This window comes from Temnothorax nylanderi, unplaced genomic scaffold (genome assembly GCF_030848795.1).
Source record: "Temnothorax nylanderi isolate EJ_2023f unplaced genomic scaffold, tnyl_v1.0 TNYL_tig0024_pilon, whole genome shotgun sequence".
Lineage (NCBI taxonomy): Eukaryota > Metazoa > Arthropoda > Insecta > Hymenoptera > Formicidae > Temnothorax > Temnothorax nylanderi.
Window position 1 is genome coordinate 1,501,519 of NW_027249086.1, and position 15,920 is coordinate 1,517,438.

The 15,920-nt window shown below is 40.8% G+C and overlaps 2 protein-coding genes across 3 annotated transcripts; both read left to right on the forward strand.

Annotated features, from left to right (window-relative positions):
• Window positions 1-641: 641 nt before the first annotated feature.
• On the forward strand, window positions 642-7,071 carry Ir93a (Ionotropic receptor 93a). Its single transcript, XM_071701157.1, has 15 exons — window positions 642-1,096; window positions 1,176-1,334; window positions 1,609-1,704; window positions 2,054-2,203; window positions 2,320-2,543; window positions 2,786-2,947; window positions 3,178-3,345; window positions 3,652-3,885; window positions 3,965-4,135; window positions 4,365-4,583; window positions 4,899-5,046; window positions 5,292-5,643; window positions 5,902-6,033; window positions 6,304-6,461; window positions 6,567-7,071. The coding sequence occupies exons 1-15, from the start codon at window positions 910-912 to the stop codon at window positions 6,662-6,664; spliced, it is 2,658 nt and encodes an 885-aa protein (XP_071557258.1). The 5' UTR covers window positions 642-909; the 3' UTR covers window positions 6,665-7,071.
• A 274-nt stretch (window positions 7,072-7,345) lies between these two features.
• On the forward strand, window positions 7,346-15,895 carry LOC139769788 (uncharacterized). Of its 2 annotated transcripts, none has more exons than XM_071701160.1 (7): window positions 7,346-8,767; window positions 9,138-9,427; window positions 9,697-11,098; window positions 11,407-11,618; window positions 12,032-12,217; window positions 12,705-12,846; window positions 15,570-15,895. In XM_071701160.1, the coding sequence occupies exons 1-7, from the start codon at window positions 8,731-8,733 to the stop codon at window positions 15,707-15,709; spliced, it is 2,409 nt and encodes an 802-aa protein (XP_071557261.1). In that variant the 5' UTR covers window positions 7,346-8,730; the 3' UTR covers window positions 15,710-15,895. The 2 variants fall into 2 exon arrangements, with proteins under 2 accessions (XP_071557261.1, XP_071557260.1); XM_071701159.1 differs by having other exon boundaries at window positions 7,347-8,767; window positions 12,705-12,903.
• The last annotated feature ends 25 nt before the right edge of the window (window positions 15,896-15,920 follow it).

Here is a 15,920-nt window from a genome sequence, read left to right on the forward strand (position 1 = left end):
ATAAAAATCTTAAGAAAAATCATCAAAGATTTCTCAATTTAATATTAAATGATCAAAATTCTTTATTTTCATGGTTTTTACTCTCTTGCAAAATTATTTTCTGTAAAAACAGTCTCTTCTTGCGATTACATTCTTGTGATAACATTATTATGTGCGGATGCGGATATATAACAAAAAAAAAACATACATACAATTGTATATTTCTACTAAAAATATATATTTATAAATTTCAATAAAAACATCTTAAAGTGCGTTTTTAATTATCTAAATCATAGGATCTATAGTAAATAAAACTTCTTTCGAGCGGATTAAAAATTAATTCCTAATAAGAGCATTGATTTATTATTACAAGAAAAATATTAGTCACTGGCGGAACATCATCATCTCTCTATCACAAGCCAGTATTGAAGTAATTATTCTTTACAGATAATAGCACAACGCAATAGCATCTGGAATCTACAACAATTACTATAACTAAATCACAATATATTGTTAAATAAAACAATGTTCAGTGATCGCAAAACTTCTATCTCATTGATCTGCAGAGAGAAACAACTACCAGAAAAGACGAACTTTTTGCGGACGGCTTTTCTCCTTGGTATCCGGGCCAAGGGAGAATCGATTGAATATATAACATTCGACGCATTTTACTTTCCTGTGTTGATTTTTTTTTTAAATTCAATCTAGTTCCGCTCGTGGTAGGCCAATGATGCACCTCGTTCAAGCTGTGATGAGATTCGATCGTTCCTTGATAAGTTATTAAAGGGATCGACCTTTTTCCTTTGTTTCGTGATACAAACTACAAACCGCGAAGCACGGAGCACGGCCTGCACGGCTCAGTCCACGATTGCGTTCCGGTCGGGCTTGATGAAGTTCCGATTAATGCGATAATAATGAATCGGGAAAGTAATGAACTCATATATTATTGAACAATGTCCTCGCTTATATATCGACCGGTTGGCGCGACAGCCGCGACAGCTGCACCAATACGATCTGTCGATGGACATGATTTCCGTCTTCTTCCTCGCGTGGCTCCTTAATTCGGCTGACGCTTTCAATGACTTTCCGTCGCTGGTATCCACCAACGCCTCAATGGGTACGCCCGACTCTTCTTCCTCCGCTTTTTTTCTATTTTATTAATGTTACAATAAAATGTTCTTCATTGAATCTCTCAGCGGTCGTCATCGAGAAGAGTTTCTTCAATGACAAGGTCGAGTATCACGACGTGGTAAAAAATATTTATAACCTCATCGCGGCAGTTACGAGCAAAGAGATGTATCCAAATGACATTGATGTGCGTGTCTTTCGCGGGACGAAAATAAATAGTCTTCGAGGTAAGAGCAAACGCGTTGAATAAATATTTAAATATCGTTGCAATTATAACGTTTGTCTGCTTTATCTTCACTCATACCACGCGTTGTACATCCAAAATGTTTCGGAATACATAATAAGATTGCATGTGTACGTTTGACAAGAGTACAAAATGTAAATAGCATACGATTATCACATGGAAGTATATTAAAGCAATTAAATAAATTCCTCGTCCACGAAGCTAGAACGATTTAGTCACAAAATAATTTTGTTTGCATTTAATATATATGTATGAAGATTATACGGCGCTTTTATCCGTGACGAGGTGTCATCAGATGTGGGAGCTTCACGATGCAGCGCGTAAAGAAGAGCTTGTACATTTAGCGATAACAGGTACGTATAATATAAAAAGACTTTCAGTAATTGTACGTGAAAATTCCTCTTTTATTTGCTCGTTGAGACGGATATAAAATTAGGCGCTGAATCGCGCGATTGCAATGGGTGACATAATACGTTAGGTATTTGCAGATATCGTTATCATGCTCTTTCCAATTTTGTTATCTACCGTGACCAAACAAATTGCATCGTGTTACATCAACGTAATACGTTTTGTCTCATACAAGCCAGACGCACACACATCCGTAGAGATCTTAATGTACTTAATTAAATCGTGAAACTTTATAAAACAGCTAACACTGACAAAGTTATGAAGTATCGTACGTTTTATTTTATTTGTTTAAAGACCAGGATTGTCCACGGCTTCCTGATTCGGAGGGCGTGAGCATCCCCTTAATATCGCCTGGAAAAGAATTGGCCCAGATTTTGTTGGACATGAGGGCGGTCGACGCTTTGACTTGGAACAATGTCAACATATTGCACGACGATACCTTCGGTGACGCAATTTAAGCATTAATCCTTCATCTTTCTCTCTATCCCGTTACGTTTCTCGTTCTTTCCTATATCTTGGCATCTCCGTTAAAAACGCGTTTTATTTATGATGGTTTGTAGATAGAGACACGATCAGCAGTGTCACAGAAGCCATATCGACCTCGTTGCCAAACAAGAAATTTCACTTAATTTCTAGATCGTTGTTCGCTTTTAAGCACGCCAATTCCGAACGTAACAGAAGAGATTACATAAGTGACGTGCTTGAGAATTTGAACGTGGACCAATTGGGAAGATGCTTTCTCGTAATCGTAACGATAGACGCAGCGGCTGACGTTATGGAAGCTGTAAGATGAATAGAAAGCTTCTTTGTTCCGTTTATATTTGCATCAATTCAGAGCGAGTAATAGTCCATAATTTATGAGGTTTACTTTGGCTGTAAAATCATCTTTCTAATATAGATCTTGAAAATTAACGTGCTTCACGTCTAATACGAGATGCCATTTGTAGAGAATCTCGCAAATTATGGACACAAACTTACTTCTGTTACTTTTGAATCTCTCTTTAACTTCGAATTTGGTATTTTTAGACAAAAACTTTAAATATGGCCCTACCCGACAGCCAGTGGTTATATGTCATCACTGATGTAGCACGAAACTTCACGAACATTACCAGTTTCACCGATTTATTATTGGAAGGCAGTAACGTGGCTATCATTTACAATGCGACGAACAACGACACATATTGCAATGTAATTCATTAATTATTCTCTCTTATTTATGTGTGCAGATTTTAACTACTTGAAAGTTTACAATTTAAATAATCAAATAAGATTAACTGGAATATGATTTTATTTATAAAAAAGTTATTTTTTTGATAATTCTTTTGCAATAGAAGATTTTACTGACTTTTTTTTTATAATTTATGTTCTGTTTTTCTCTCTCTCTCTCTTTTACTATGTACTTTGAAAAAAAATTTTAGGTCAGTTTAAAGTGTTATATCCAGGAGTTAGTTGCGGCTTTGGCTAATGCTTTGAGGCTATCGTTGTTGACCGAAATAGAATTGTACAGTCATATGACCGATGAGGAGTTCGAACTCATCCGATTAAATAAGCTCGAAAGACGTCAGGAAATTCTCAAAAATATCAAAGTTCGTATCTTTGATACTATGTTCGATTTGGATTAATGATTTCTATAGAAGTGATTCCTCGTGACTGCAACTTTTCCGATAACCTGCGCATGATTTTGCATACACGCAAATTAAGTTAATTAAATTTCTGAGATTTTAAGAATATGCATATTAAATTTCTATGTTTTTTTTTTAGACTACACTTGTAGTGTTCTTGTCATGCTTAAGACATTTTTATCCTTCCCGAATATTCACGAGAAATCATATCTATGCCATCGCGCGCGGAGATTCTCTTCGACGGAAGCTTCACAGTTCTATTTCCTGCAGATAAAGCTTATGGACGATATTTTCGCTACGGGCGGCGTCTGCGGTAAATGCCTGTCTTGGCGATTCGCCTCGGCCATAACGTGGGGCAATTTTTTCGCTCACGGCAAGAACGTCGCACATTTGATCGATTCGGGAATATGGATGCCCGTTTTAGGTGCGAATCTGACGGACGCTCTATTTCCGCATGTCGCGCACGGTTTCCGAGGGGTCAGCGTACCGGTCGCCACGTATCATGTATGTAAAGATCTCTTCCTTGTCTCCTTCTCTTCCTCGCGTGATCGCACTCGTCCGGACGTGAATTTCGTTTTTCCAGAATCCGCCGTGGCAGGTCATCTCGTTGAGCAACTCCGGCAAAAAGGAATACGGCGGGCTGGTTTTCGACGTCATGAAATATCTAGGGAGAAAATTGAACTTCACCTTTACCGTGCTCAGCCCGGCGAGCAATCGGACCATCAAATCCACTCGTAACGAGACGGCTGACGTGGTAAAGCTATAATAATTCGTATAATAAAGTTTAGATTTCCCCGAACGATTTATCATAACGTGAACACTGAGCATTTCTTTCCTCGCTAGATAATAAAAAGAACCTAAAGTATTTAAAAATGAATTACTTATAATTTTATTTTACGATCTCCATGTAAAGTTCCAAACTTAGCTTATTCGATCGATGTATAGCGTAAATCTAACTGCGTGATGAGTGTCTTATGTGTTAGGTGTTAACGTCGACAACGAGAGAAATACCGCAGGAGATAATAGATATGATTGTGGACGAGAGGGTTCTCCTCGCAGCCTGCGCGCACACCGTGAACGATCAGGGAAAAGGAAAGATCAATTTTACCTTGCCGATTTTTATACAGACGTATAGCTTTCTGACTGCAAAACCGGGTCAACTTTCGAGAGCGTTGTTGTTCACCGCGCCCTTCACCAAAGAGGTAAACTATGCGTACGTTTCCAAGCAATTAAAGTTCGTATAGACTATGGAAGACAAATAATTATTTTATTTCGTAAAGTGAGAATCATATAAAAATATAGAACTTTTATGAAGCTTAACTCTCACGTGTAACAACGTGTGAAGGTAGGAAATTTATTTATGTAACGATCGCGCGACACGAGGCCGGATAGAAGTTACTTAATATTGAGCCTGTCAAGAAGCGTATTGACAGTTTTCCCAGTTAGCTCGGTTACCTCCGATCTATTTTCACGCGCGTATACACGCATGCCTTCAAGCGGACTAATTTTCCTTACAGACATGGGCCTGCCTGGCAGCATCGATTATTATAATGGGCCCGATCTTGTACTTGGTTCACAAGTGTAATCCAAACAGCACGAGGACGTCGGGACTGAATTCCCCCTGGCAATGCGTGTGGTACGTCTACGGGGCTCTTCTTCAGCAAGGTAGTATCCGCTCGCTTCTTTTATTTTACATACGAGGTGTCCCAGACTTTCCAAATCATTTTTTTACGTATTCGCCGTATTCATTTATTACGTTTCTTCGTTTTCATGAATTATTTTACTCTTTTAATTACTAATTTCTTATTAAAGAAAAGTCGTTCCGTTTTTATGCTCATTTTTAAATGAAAATAAAAGAAATTATATTTTCTTTTTCGAAGAAGTGCAAAGGTGCGTACGAATGATTTTAGGAGGAATGTACTTACCCCATTCCGACAGCGCCCGTCTGCTGATCGCTGTCTGGTGGTTGGTCGTGATGGTCGTGGTAGCGACCTACTCCGGAAGCTTGGTCGCGTTCCTGACATTCCCGAACATGGACGCTGCCGTCCTGACCGTGGATGATCTTATTGCTCATAAAAACAGATTAACCTGGGGCTTTCCTAATGGCAGCTTTTTAGAGGAGTATCTAAAGAATGCCGAGGAGGAAAAGTATCATACTCTTCTGGAGCGATCCATAATTCATAACGCGACGCAAGAAGCGGAAATGATTGAGCAGGTAAAGGCGGGCAAGCACGTGTTGATCGACTGGAGAAGTACGTTGAGGTAATCTCATATACCTACAGAATGGATATTTTTAAATAAAAACGTCCCCGCTGTTTGTAAATTTACGAAAAACTTTCTCGAGAAAAAGTTGCGCAAAGTCTGACGAAGTAAATGTTTTTATATATTTTTGCTCATTGAACATTATTTTCTCTCGCCATAAATGGAAACACCGTCGCGTCGTTTAAATATTTCATCCTGCATACCAAACGAATTAGTCCGCTCGATAGGAATGACGATAATGATGTATTGCCCGAGCAGATTCGCGATGAGGAACGACCTGTTATTAACTGCGGGATGCGCCTTTTCTTTGAGCACTGATGAATTCATGGACGAGCCCATAGCGATGATTATTGCGAAAGATAGTCCTTATATAAAAATCATCAACGCTGAGTAAGCTAATTTCCGTTTTATTGTACAATAATCAATCTCACGGCGGTAAAGTGGCCAGTGTAGTGGTTCATAATATTTCTAATTTTTTAAATGCAATTTTTATCAATGTTTTTTCTTAATGGTACGTAAATTGCATGCGAATTTTATAATCCTGTAAATCTTTGATATTGATAAGTCGTCGCTTCGTAACTGTCTCAAATCGGTGATCATTCCTATCCGTGTCTGCTTTTGTCAGAGCCCATTATTAAGTGAATAAGCCTCGTTATTCAGGTTACACCGCATGCACGAGTCTGGATTAATGAACAAGTGGATAGCGGAGCAAATACCGATGAAAGACAAATGCTCGGACAGCTTCGCCAACCAGATCGTAGAGGAGCGCAAAGTAAACGTCGCGGATATGCAGGGCATATTTTTCGTGCTTTTCATGGGTAACGTGTTTTTCGTATGCGGTACCACTATATGGGTGGGAGGAGGGGAGGTGTAATAAAGCATCTCGTGGGAGTAAAAGCAACTCGTCATTGTGCTCCTTTCAGGCATAACCGGATCGATATTTCTTTTGTGCTGCGAGTGTTGCTGGCACAAGCGCCAAGTGTCGAGGCGACGCAAGCTGATTCAGCCTTTTGTTTCTTGAATTGGATACAGCAGCGGATAGATTACAGATTAAACGCTTCTTTACTTCTCACGAAATAGCTTCACCGTCGCGTCGGCTAGAACATCTGCATGCGCAATTAGATTTTATCGTTGATTATATCTAGTGTTAATTACAGGGACCATTCTCGCATGAGTACAGTGACTCCTCGAGCTACATGGAACAAGCCACTTATATTGTAATTATGAATTTAGACGACATGATTTTTCGGCACAGATTCCTTTACAGCGGTCATGTATTTCATAAAAAGCAAGCTTTAGAAAGCTGCTTGTAAAGCGATTTTATGCTCAATAAAATTGTACAAATTTTATCTTTGAGGCAGAACCGATCATTTGGACGTAATTATGTAGTATAGAACCAATTGAAAAAATAAAAATCTTTTTATGATAGGTTTTTTAGTTACAAATAAGACTATTCTTTACCATTATATTAAAAGTAATTATAATCATAAATATCGGGTAAGAGTTGGCTTCAATTTCATATCTCTCGAACACATTCTGCGATCCAAAGAAAAAAATCCTAAAAATGACAGATGGTTCTTTATTGTACACTCGAAATTGATGGGTCCATCTCTTATCGATCGCAAATGGACAATTTGAGATCGACTTGAGCAAATCGCGCATCAGTCATCGTCAAGTTTATCGTCTTGGGATTGTTCCGGTCCGACGTGCGCACCGCGCGTTCGAAAACGTTCGAGGAACGAATGGCGAACATTGTGGGCAGGAACAGAGGAGTACGCGACCGCTCGTCGATCGGCCGCCTCATTCGATAATAATCGGTTTCGTTAGCAATGGAACGGAACAGGATGAGAAGGAACGCACACGCGAAGGCATCGCGCTCGCGGCGTCCCATTGTTGGCTCGCGCGTTCAGATCCTGGATTCTGAATTGCGCATTCAGCAGCCGTTCGCGGCGCGGTAAAAGTCATCGCGACATTACGTAATGCCTCATTCGCGGCGATCCTCCCACTTGGATCAGTCGAAAGAAGATTCTCGCCTCGCCTTCACTGCGTCTCACGTGCGCGGCCCGGCCGCGCCGACCACCGCCACTACCGTTATCGCGCGCGCGATAATATCCGCATATTTTCGAAGATTTGTGGCCGGCGCGGATAGACGTACGATCGCCACCGATCGACGAAGGAGAGAGGAATTTTCGGCTCGCTCGATTAATCGCGAATGAGGTCGGTGCACCAACGAGTGGCACGCGAAATAACGTTAAAAAAAAAAAAAAAAAAAACGGCTCGCCACATACGAAAGTGTGATATATCCACCTTTGATTAATTATAATCAATTTTTATTTAATCGAAGCAATTAATTCACCACAAGTAAACGCTTTCCTCGGTTTTAATAAATTACATTTATAATTTTACGCGATGCCGAAAATGTAAAAATATGACCAAACAATATATCCTGGAAGGAAGTTCAATTACGTAACGATATCCTTCGGTCGGTCATTCACTGGTATACTTCAATCGTGAAATCGTAATAACTTTGTCATTGGATTATGAAGAGGGAATAAAGCGCACACACACATACACGCACATATTTCACGTTCCGCAATGGTACTCGAGATCATAAACGTGGGCACAGATGAGAGCGCGGCGATGCACAGCGGCATACTTTAGGATCCCCTTCCTGTCGAAACGCTGGGAGATAGAGCTGCCTCTGAAAGAATAGAGAAGAAGAGCGGCAAGAAAGGAAACTGGCGGCTGGCAGGGAAGCTATGTGCGCAATTTAACGGGGATTACGACCTTAGCCACTTAAGAAGTCGCGGTAGTAATCGGCGGTCTTCGAACGGGCCCCCTCAAGAGCGGGCCTCGAGCGGGCCTCGCTCGCGCCTTGGACGGGCCCCTTAAGCGGGTCTTAATCGAACCACGAGCTAGGCGGCCAGCCTGGCGTACCTGATCCGCCTGAGCCAGTCCCGACGTAGAGCGCGGACGACTAAGGCTAATCCTGAGACTAGAACCGGCTGGGATCGCGTCGCGGACTCCGTCTCCGGCTCGGCGCAACGGATCGGAGATATCGAGAAGGAAGGCATCGTCCCGGAAACGATGGGAAAGCCATTGCACCTGATTGTAATATTGCACCGTACGTAAGGCTGATTATCTTGATTTTTTTTATTACTTTCGCGTTTTGGATTAATCCGCCGAAGCGACCGCGTGTCTTTAGATGAGCTTGAAAGTTGAAGCCTCTCCCTCGCGTAACGAAAGCGAAACAAATAAATGTAATGTCAATTTTCTTTTTTGGTATGAATTATAACGGAGAGAATGTAAGAATTGTCTTATGAATTTCCAGAAGAACCATGTTAAAATATGATTGCGGCTCGTGAAGAAACTGGCAGCGTTATTCGTGGGAAAACTTGAATTTAGCGAAATAAATGATGTGTACATAATGCGTCGAATTAGGCAATGTAATGAATTTTAAAGTTTCCCACTGATGCGGCACTATGTTGCAGCAGTATCGTCCGCGTTCGCTTATAGGTACGATCCTTGGTATGGTCGCGCGGATACGCAGCGTCCGGTCGACGTGATCACCGACGTCGTCAACGAGCTCGGGGTGAGGATCCTTCAGCAATATTCGACGCGGGGAAACGTCGCGTTCTCACCCACGGGGGTTGCCTTCGTGCTAGCGGCGCTCTACGAGGGATCCGCGGGTAGAGGAAGTCAACAAATCGCCGAAGCCTTAGGCCTACCAGCCAACCGAGATGTTACCAGGATCGGTTTCAGGGACATTCACCGGCGATTACGAGTAAGAGTCTGTGTAATGTGAATATCTAGGTGATAAAGACACCCAAAAGATTAGACACTTTTTGGACTCTTTCTATCGTGTTTCATACAAATCCGATTTGATATTTACTCTAATTGCATTATTTGACATACTTTTGTTGATTTTTTTATCATTAAATGTATTTATCTCCGAGAAACAAAATTGATAATCGTTATAAATAATATTAGAATTAGAACATATAATTAGTTTTATGTACATACATACTGAATTACACCGATGTTGATTTCAAGAGCTACCTTAACGCCGATGGCTTCCTGGGCGGGCTGACGCTAAGCAGAGAGAACACCAGACTCCGTCCCGAGTATGAAGACATTCTGAGGTTTTACGGCTTCGATCTGTCGAGTATTGAGCAAGAAGCGAACGTTACCGTTAGCATGGGAGACTCGTCAGGTATAACCGAACTTCCGACGTCCACGGTCGGCTTAACCACGCTCCCAGCAGGGATGGTAGACACTGGGAATGTGTCGGACATGACAACGACGATGTTAACGGGTGCTATCACGACTCTTCCTCCGGCTGGTGCGGAAACAACAGTCGTTCCATCGACCGCGGCAGACGTTACTCAGCAAACTGTCACGATGGCACCAACGGGTGCAACCGATGTACAATCGACATTGACTCCGGTCACCAGCGCCGGAACAGTTGTCCAAGACACGTCGCCGACGCAATCGGCAAATTCCTTAACGACAATTACTTCCGGCGAAAGTGTCCAGCTGACTCCGTCCGCTGGTGCGGAAACTGACGCGGGTTCGCCGAATACGATTACGCCGATGGTAAACACAGACAACCAAACGATTCCTACTACAACAACCATGGTCGAGGGCAATCAGGGTCCGCAGACTTCCTCGACGGTTGCAGCCAGCGATACTGTAACAAGCGCTAGCGATCCTAACGAGAGTGTTCAAGTATCGACAGGCGCGAGTATGGCAACTGCGACCGATACTGACATGCTGGCATCGATGAGTACTGATGTTCAAGTACCTTCAACTTTCACTGCGAATACCGAGGTACCAACGACAACAAGTATGCTGAGTTCGGGTGCGTCGAGTACTGACGCATCGGCGGCTGCGAGCACAATCGTCGTTAACATGATGCCCGCTAATACGTCCGCACCCAACGCGACCTTGAGTACCGTTACTGTGAATTCGTTAACCACTGTGGTACCAGCAATCTTGGATAGCGCGAACGTGACTATCCCGAGTCCCGTTACCGAAACGATGATGGTGAACGGCGTTATTTCACAATCGAATACCGAGACGTCGACGGACACTCCGGCCGGGAATAATCCAGGAATGACCGCTGCGAATGACCTCGCAACGACGACGATGACCAATATTGACGGTGCAGTCAATTCTGCGACGACCGTGGTATCGCCTATTCCGGGAACAAACGCGACGTCGGGCAATCTTGCTGGGAATAACTTCACAGTCGCGAATTCTACGATGAGTTCCCTGGATAATCGAACGGCCGCGTCTCTCGTGGACGAAAATACCATTTCGATGAATCGAAAGAAGAAAGATCTGACGTATATAATTAACACCGATACCGTTAAAGACGAGTCAACGGACGGATCGCCGAATCTTCATAAACGCGAAGCGAGAAGCCCGCGTGGATACTTTTCTAGCTACCCAGGTCAGGTTCAGTTAACGAATATCTTCTTCGATTATATGTCGCTTGTATCAAATTGAGAATTACAACACGCGCAAACAGGTTCAATCTTCCTAATTTGTCCTGCAGGAAAATTCCAATACTAAATTATTGGCAATTCCTATGTAAATTATGCAGTCATGAATATCAAATTATGTTTCAGCGGAGAGAATTATGAAATTTTACGATAGAAATTATCGTTTTTATTGCATTTATACGAGAATATAAGAACGAATTTTTCTTTAAACAGAAAATGTTAAATGATTGATGGGATTCGATTTCCTATTTTTCAGACGAAGGTATCTGGATGCAAGATTTAGAGATTTGGAAATCGTATAACACGGTAAATCCGGGTGAGCCCTCCATCGGAGATTCATCAGCAGAGATGTCGTTTTTAGTGAACGGTTGCGACGTTTCCTCGGTATCGGCCTCGAGATACATCGCTGTGTTGCCCTTCGCGTATTTCCCATCGCTGCAGGCTGTCGCGCTCGAATTTCCTTTAGACGTAAGTCTACGTGAAAATTTAATGTGATCTAGTTTACCTTTCTCTTTCTCAGAACTTGAAGGATTTAATTTAAGCTTGATTTATTAATTTTTAATTTGAAATTTTCTCGATTCTTAAAAATTTGTGAATATTGCGCAGTTCCAGTCACAGTCTACAATTTATTTCAAATAACCTAGCCTTAACTATCTTTTTCTTAAATTAAAATATTATGCGGTGTACAAGCAAGGACAGAATATATATTTAAATAATATTTAAATAAATAGCCTTGTAATCAATGTGCAGTTGATGCTTAGAAATTACACAAATTATTCTTAGTACAACTTCAAGTACAACTGCACAGTACAAAAAAAAATCTCAATTATTTTCTTAACAATACAAGGAATTTCTGTTATCATATCTCCTTAACATTCAAGGATCCCCGATACAACATTATACTTTTCATGCCCACGGATAAAACGGACACGCACCGGCTGGCGAGGGATCTCAGCGGAAAGTCATTGAGATTGTTGAGGAAGCGATTACAGCCTACTTGGGTCAGGGCCACTATACCTTCGTTCATGCTGCGTGGTTTCGTCACACTGACGTCATTTCTGCAAAGGGTAAGGGGATAACACGTCGTCCTCTTTGACGTCAATATCTTACGAATGCCAAATGGGCGCCAAGGTAGAAAAAATATATTCAAGATGTACAGCCAATAACTAATTGCGCACAAAAGTATCGTACAGTTTTCCATAGTGTTTCTACAGTTTTTCATTTTCAAAGACTTTTATCTCAAGGATCATCCACTGAGAATGATGAGAAGAATACAGATTTGAATTGTTAAATATCAACTAAACGTAATTATAAATTACATCTTACTTTGTCTGTTTGTTTGCTCTTAAATTATTTTTCTAAGGCATCGTATGTAACAAAAAGTAACATTTTCTTAACGTTTTGCGATGTACAGAAGGATTGAGATTGAGGAAGGAAGAATCAAGATTATTATCGACGTATGCGTGACTGGTGCATATTTGCGTCGACATTTGCGTCGTAGTTTACATAATCTCTCTAAGAGGTCTTCCTTTTTTTTATCTGTTTCTTCCGCAGCTGGGAATCCTGGATGTGTTCGAGCCGAGAGTGGCCGATTTATCGCCCATGACATCCGATCTCGGTGTATACGCCCGAGACGTGCAACAGAGTATAGGAGTCAATATAAGGAATTATATGAAACCCGACCGGACCCATTCTCGTGAGTCGCCTAATGTCGTTCCACCTCGAAGGGACTATTATCGATATCTACCGCCAGGTCCTTTTTACTCTCTTATCGCTTTTCATGCACTATCGCACTCCCCTTTCAATTACTCCATAACGGTAACGCGTTTCCACGCGTGTAATTGCATCCCTCGCTCCTTAATGCGGACGTCCTGAATTTAAAGAGTCCAATTTATATAATTTTGCGGCGGCTACGTGTATAATCCTTAGCATTTGCAGTATTCCTTTATCTCTCAATTATATATTTTACTATTTTTTTTTCGCTTCTCTCGCCGCTTGTAAATTGCTTCCTCCTGCCTGTAAGTGTAATAATATAGCGCTGTCAGTGCGACCCGCGTGTCCGAGTATCCGTTCATCGATCAAGCGCACGGGTTTATTTTAATCAACTTTTCATATACTTGACATTATCATATATATATTTTACACATTACTCGTTATTATTATTCATTACTTCGTCACGTTGCGTCATTTCTGATGCTATATGTCACGCGATTATATTATTTCCCCGGCAACCCGATACGAGTAATCACGATACGTTAGAATTAAATCACTTTGAGTAGCATCCGAAATTAACGAGCGTCTCGATACGTCTCGAACGCTCGGCTAACCGGATGTTAACCGGCACTGAACGCGTACAGGTGATTTAATTTGTCGTGGAGAAGGAGAATAAACAGCGAGGCGGGACCGCGGCGGAGTAGCGATGCCCACGACTCCCAGGCAGGCCGCGTCGGAGATAATGTTCGAAGAAATAATTACGTTGACGCAATGTCCGGTATTAACGGGTGAAATTACAAAGTTTCACGCGCGCGCGGCTCTTGTACTCTCCAGAAACATAATTTGCGCATATAATTTTGTAAACGACGGCGGCGACAATGTGCCCCTCTACGCGTCGTGAACACGCGTCCGACAACGGCCGGTCGTTACTACTGCCGCCGCTTACTCGTTTCTTCACTATCTTTTCTCTCTCTCTCTCTCTCTCTCGTTTTTTCGCTTCCGCCTAATCCGTCGTTGCTCTTTCTCACGTTCCGCTGTATCTTCATTACTTAATGCCGAGACTGTCGTTAACGATGACGGCCGCTTCCGCGCGCTTCGGAACGCTGTCAAAATTATACCGCCGCGCGTTTCTAGAATTACACGCGAACGCTTTCGGTCCCCGTTTAAGATTGAGAAACTGTCGGAGACGAATGTCTAGCCGCTAATTACATCTTTACGATAATTATGCCGAGTGTTAATCGTTATCTCCTTGATGCATCGTAAATTACAGGTCATTTTAGCAGATAATTCCGCTAAACGCTTTTCTAAAAAACGCATCTGTTTCTACAAGTTCTATGCAAATTACAGGATTTAATCCTGAAAACGTATGACGCAATGTATTGCGAGATGCGAGTGGACCTCATCTGCGAGAACGTGATTTTCGAGGTCGATCAGCTGGCAATATCTGTTTTCACGCCACTAGGCGAACCTTCAAACAAAACTATCGATTACCGCTGGAAATATTCTCAGTATTGTTGTGCAGTTCGCTGAATTTAATTGCTGATATCCTGCTCGAGTCCGTAAAGGAAGTCAATAAAAAGACCTTGCGCCATCTCTTTTTACATTCACCGAGGATTCCTGAATCGCTGCGGCGCGCGGCGCGGCGTTGCAAGTGTTTCTGTGAAATTATTCTTTCGGCTATTTTTGTCACTCTAAATACAAATTATATCATAGAATAATAGAATATTTAGAAGATAAGAAATTACGATTTACAATTTTCTATATAATATCATTTAACTATGCTTTAAAATGATACATATAACGGAATTCTTTGCTTGACATATAGTTAAATTAACAGTTAAATAAAAACTCATAATAGTAGTCGTTTAAAAAATTAGAATATCATTTTTACTGCACTAGACTTCCCTGTTGTTTATGACATTACATTCTTTTCTTTCGTATAAAAACTAACTTGCCGTCGTAAAAATACGAGAGCAAGAAGTTTTGTCAACTCAGTGAAAGGAAGGACGCGTGCATTGGAAGTCAATGAACCGAACATCTAGAAATCTAAAGATTTGACCCGCGATGCATCACATCTGCCAGTCGCTTCGAGAGCCAAGAAATTGAAACGCTGCTTAAATTAAAATGTCAATTTTTCAAACGCGAAATGCTTATCAACAATTTTAATTTGATTTTAGAACAAAATATATAAGATTCTAAGTTCTTATTTTATTATTTTTAATCTAAAACTCCATAGGAACTCTGCAATTGCTTTAAAAAGATTTCATAACAAGAATTATTACAATATAATATATAATATATAGTTTTTCTTTTGATGTATTAAAAAATATATATAGTCTTGATCTCTTGCAAATTCGCTAGGTACATTAGCTATCCATGTCTTTCACAACATATTTTCGTCATAATTTATACTTTTATACATCTTCCTAATTCCTCTGCACTACGTAGAATAAGACAAACTACTAGCTTTGTATTATGCGCAGAGCTCTATAAATTCACATAGATTTATCTGTAAATACTTTGTTTGCAAATTTGTCTAAGTATTGACGTCGCTCTGGAAAGCAAGTAATTTTTTATTTTATCTTTTATAATATGTAACGTGCACATTATAGAAAATATTAAAAATATCTTGAATAATATTTTCTGTAATTAAAATAATTCTCTGCAAAAGTTTGCAAAATAATTATAATTTTTTTTTTTTTTTAGGCAATGGTCTGTTCGAGAGAGCTGGACCCGAACCCTTTACAGCTTTACATCCCTTCCTTTATTTCATCGTCGACACCGAGACTTCAGTGAGTCTAATCGCCGGTCGAGTGGACGATCCGCTTAATTCGAGAATATTGTAGGGACATAATTTACGATCGCTAAGATTTAAATAAACACTCATTTATTTGACGATACTTATAAATAATTCTATAATGTGAACTTCTCCTATTAGCTCGCACACAATTATTATCAAGTACACGCAATTAATATTGTGCTCTGTACAAATTCCTATTTGTAAATAAAGAAATATAAAAAATAAGAAAGTGGCAGTGAGCGTAACTTGAAATGTGC

Coding starts and splice junctions, on each gene's coding strand:
- Ir93a (XM_071701157.1), top strand. CDS start 910: ATGAACTCATATATTATTGAACAATGTCCTCGCTTATATATCGACCGG. Junction 2,948..3,177: donor ACAACGACACATATTGCAAT/GTAATTCATTAA, acceptor AAAAAATTTTAG/GTCAGTTTAAAGTGTTATAT. Junction 6,034..6,303: donor ATAAAAATCATCAACGCTGA/GTAAGCTAATTT, acceptor CTCGTTATTCAG/GTTACACCGCATGCACGAGT.
- LOC139769788 (XM_071701159.1), top strand. CDS start 8,731: ATGGGAAAGCCATTGCACCTGATTGTAATATTGCACC. Junction 11,099..11,406: donor ATACTTTTCTAGCTACCCAG/GTCAGGTTCAGT, acceptor CCTATTTTTCAG/ACGAAGGTATCTGGATGCAA. Junction 11,619..12,031: donor CGCTCGAATTTCCTTTAGAC/GTAAGTCTACGT, acceptor TTAACATTCAAG/GATCCCCGATACAACATTAT.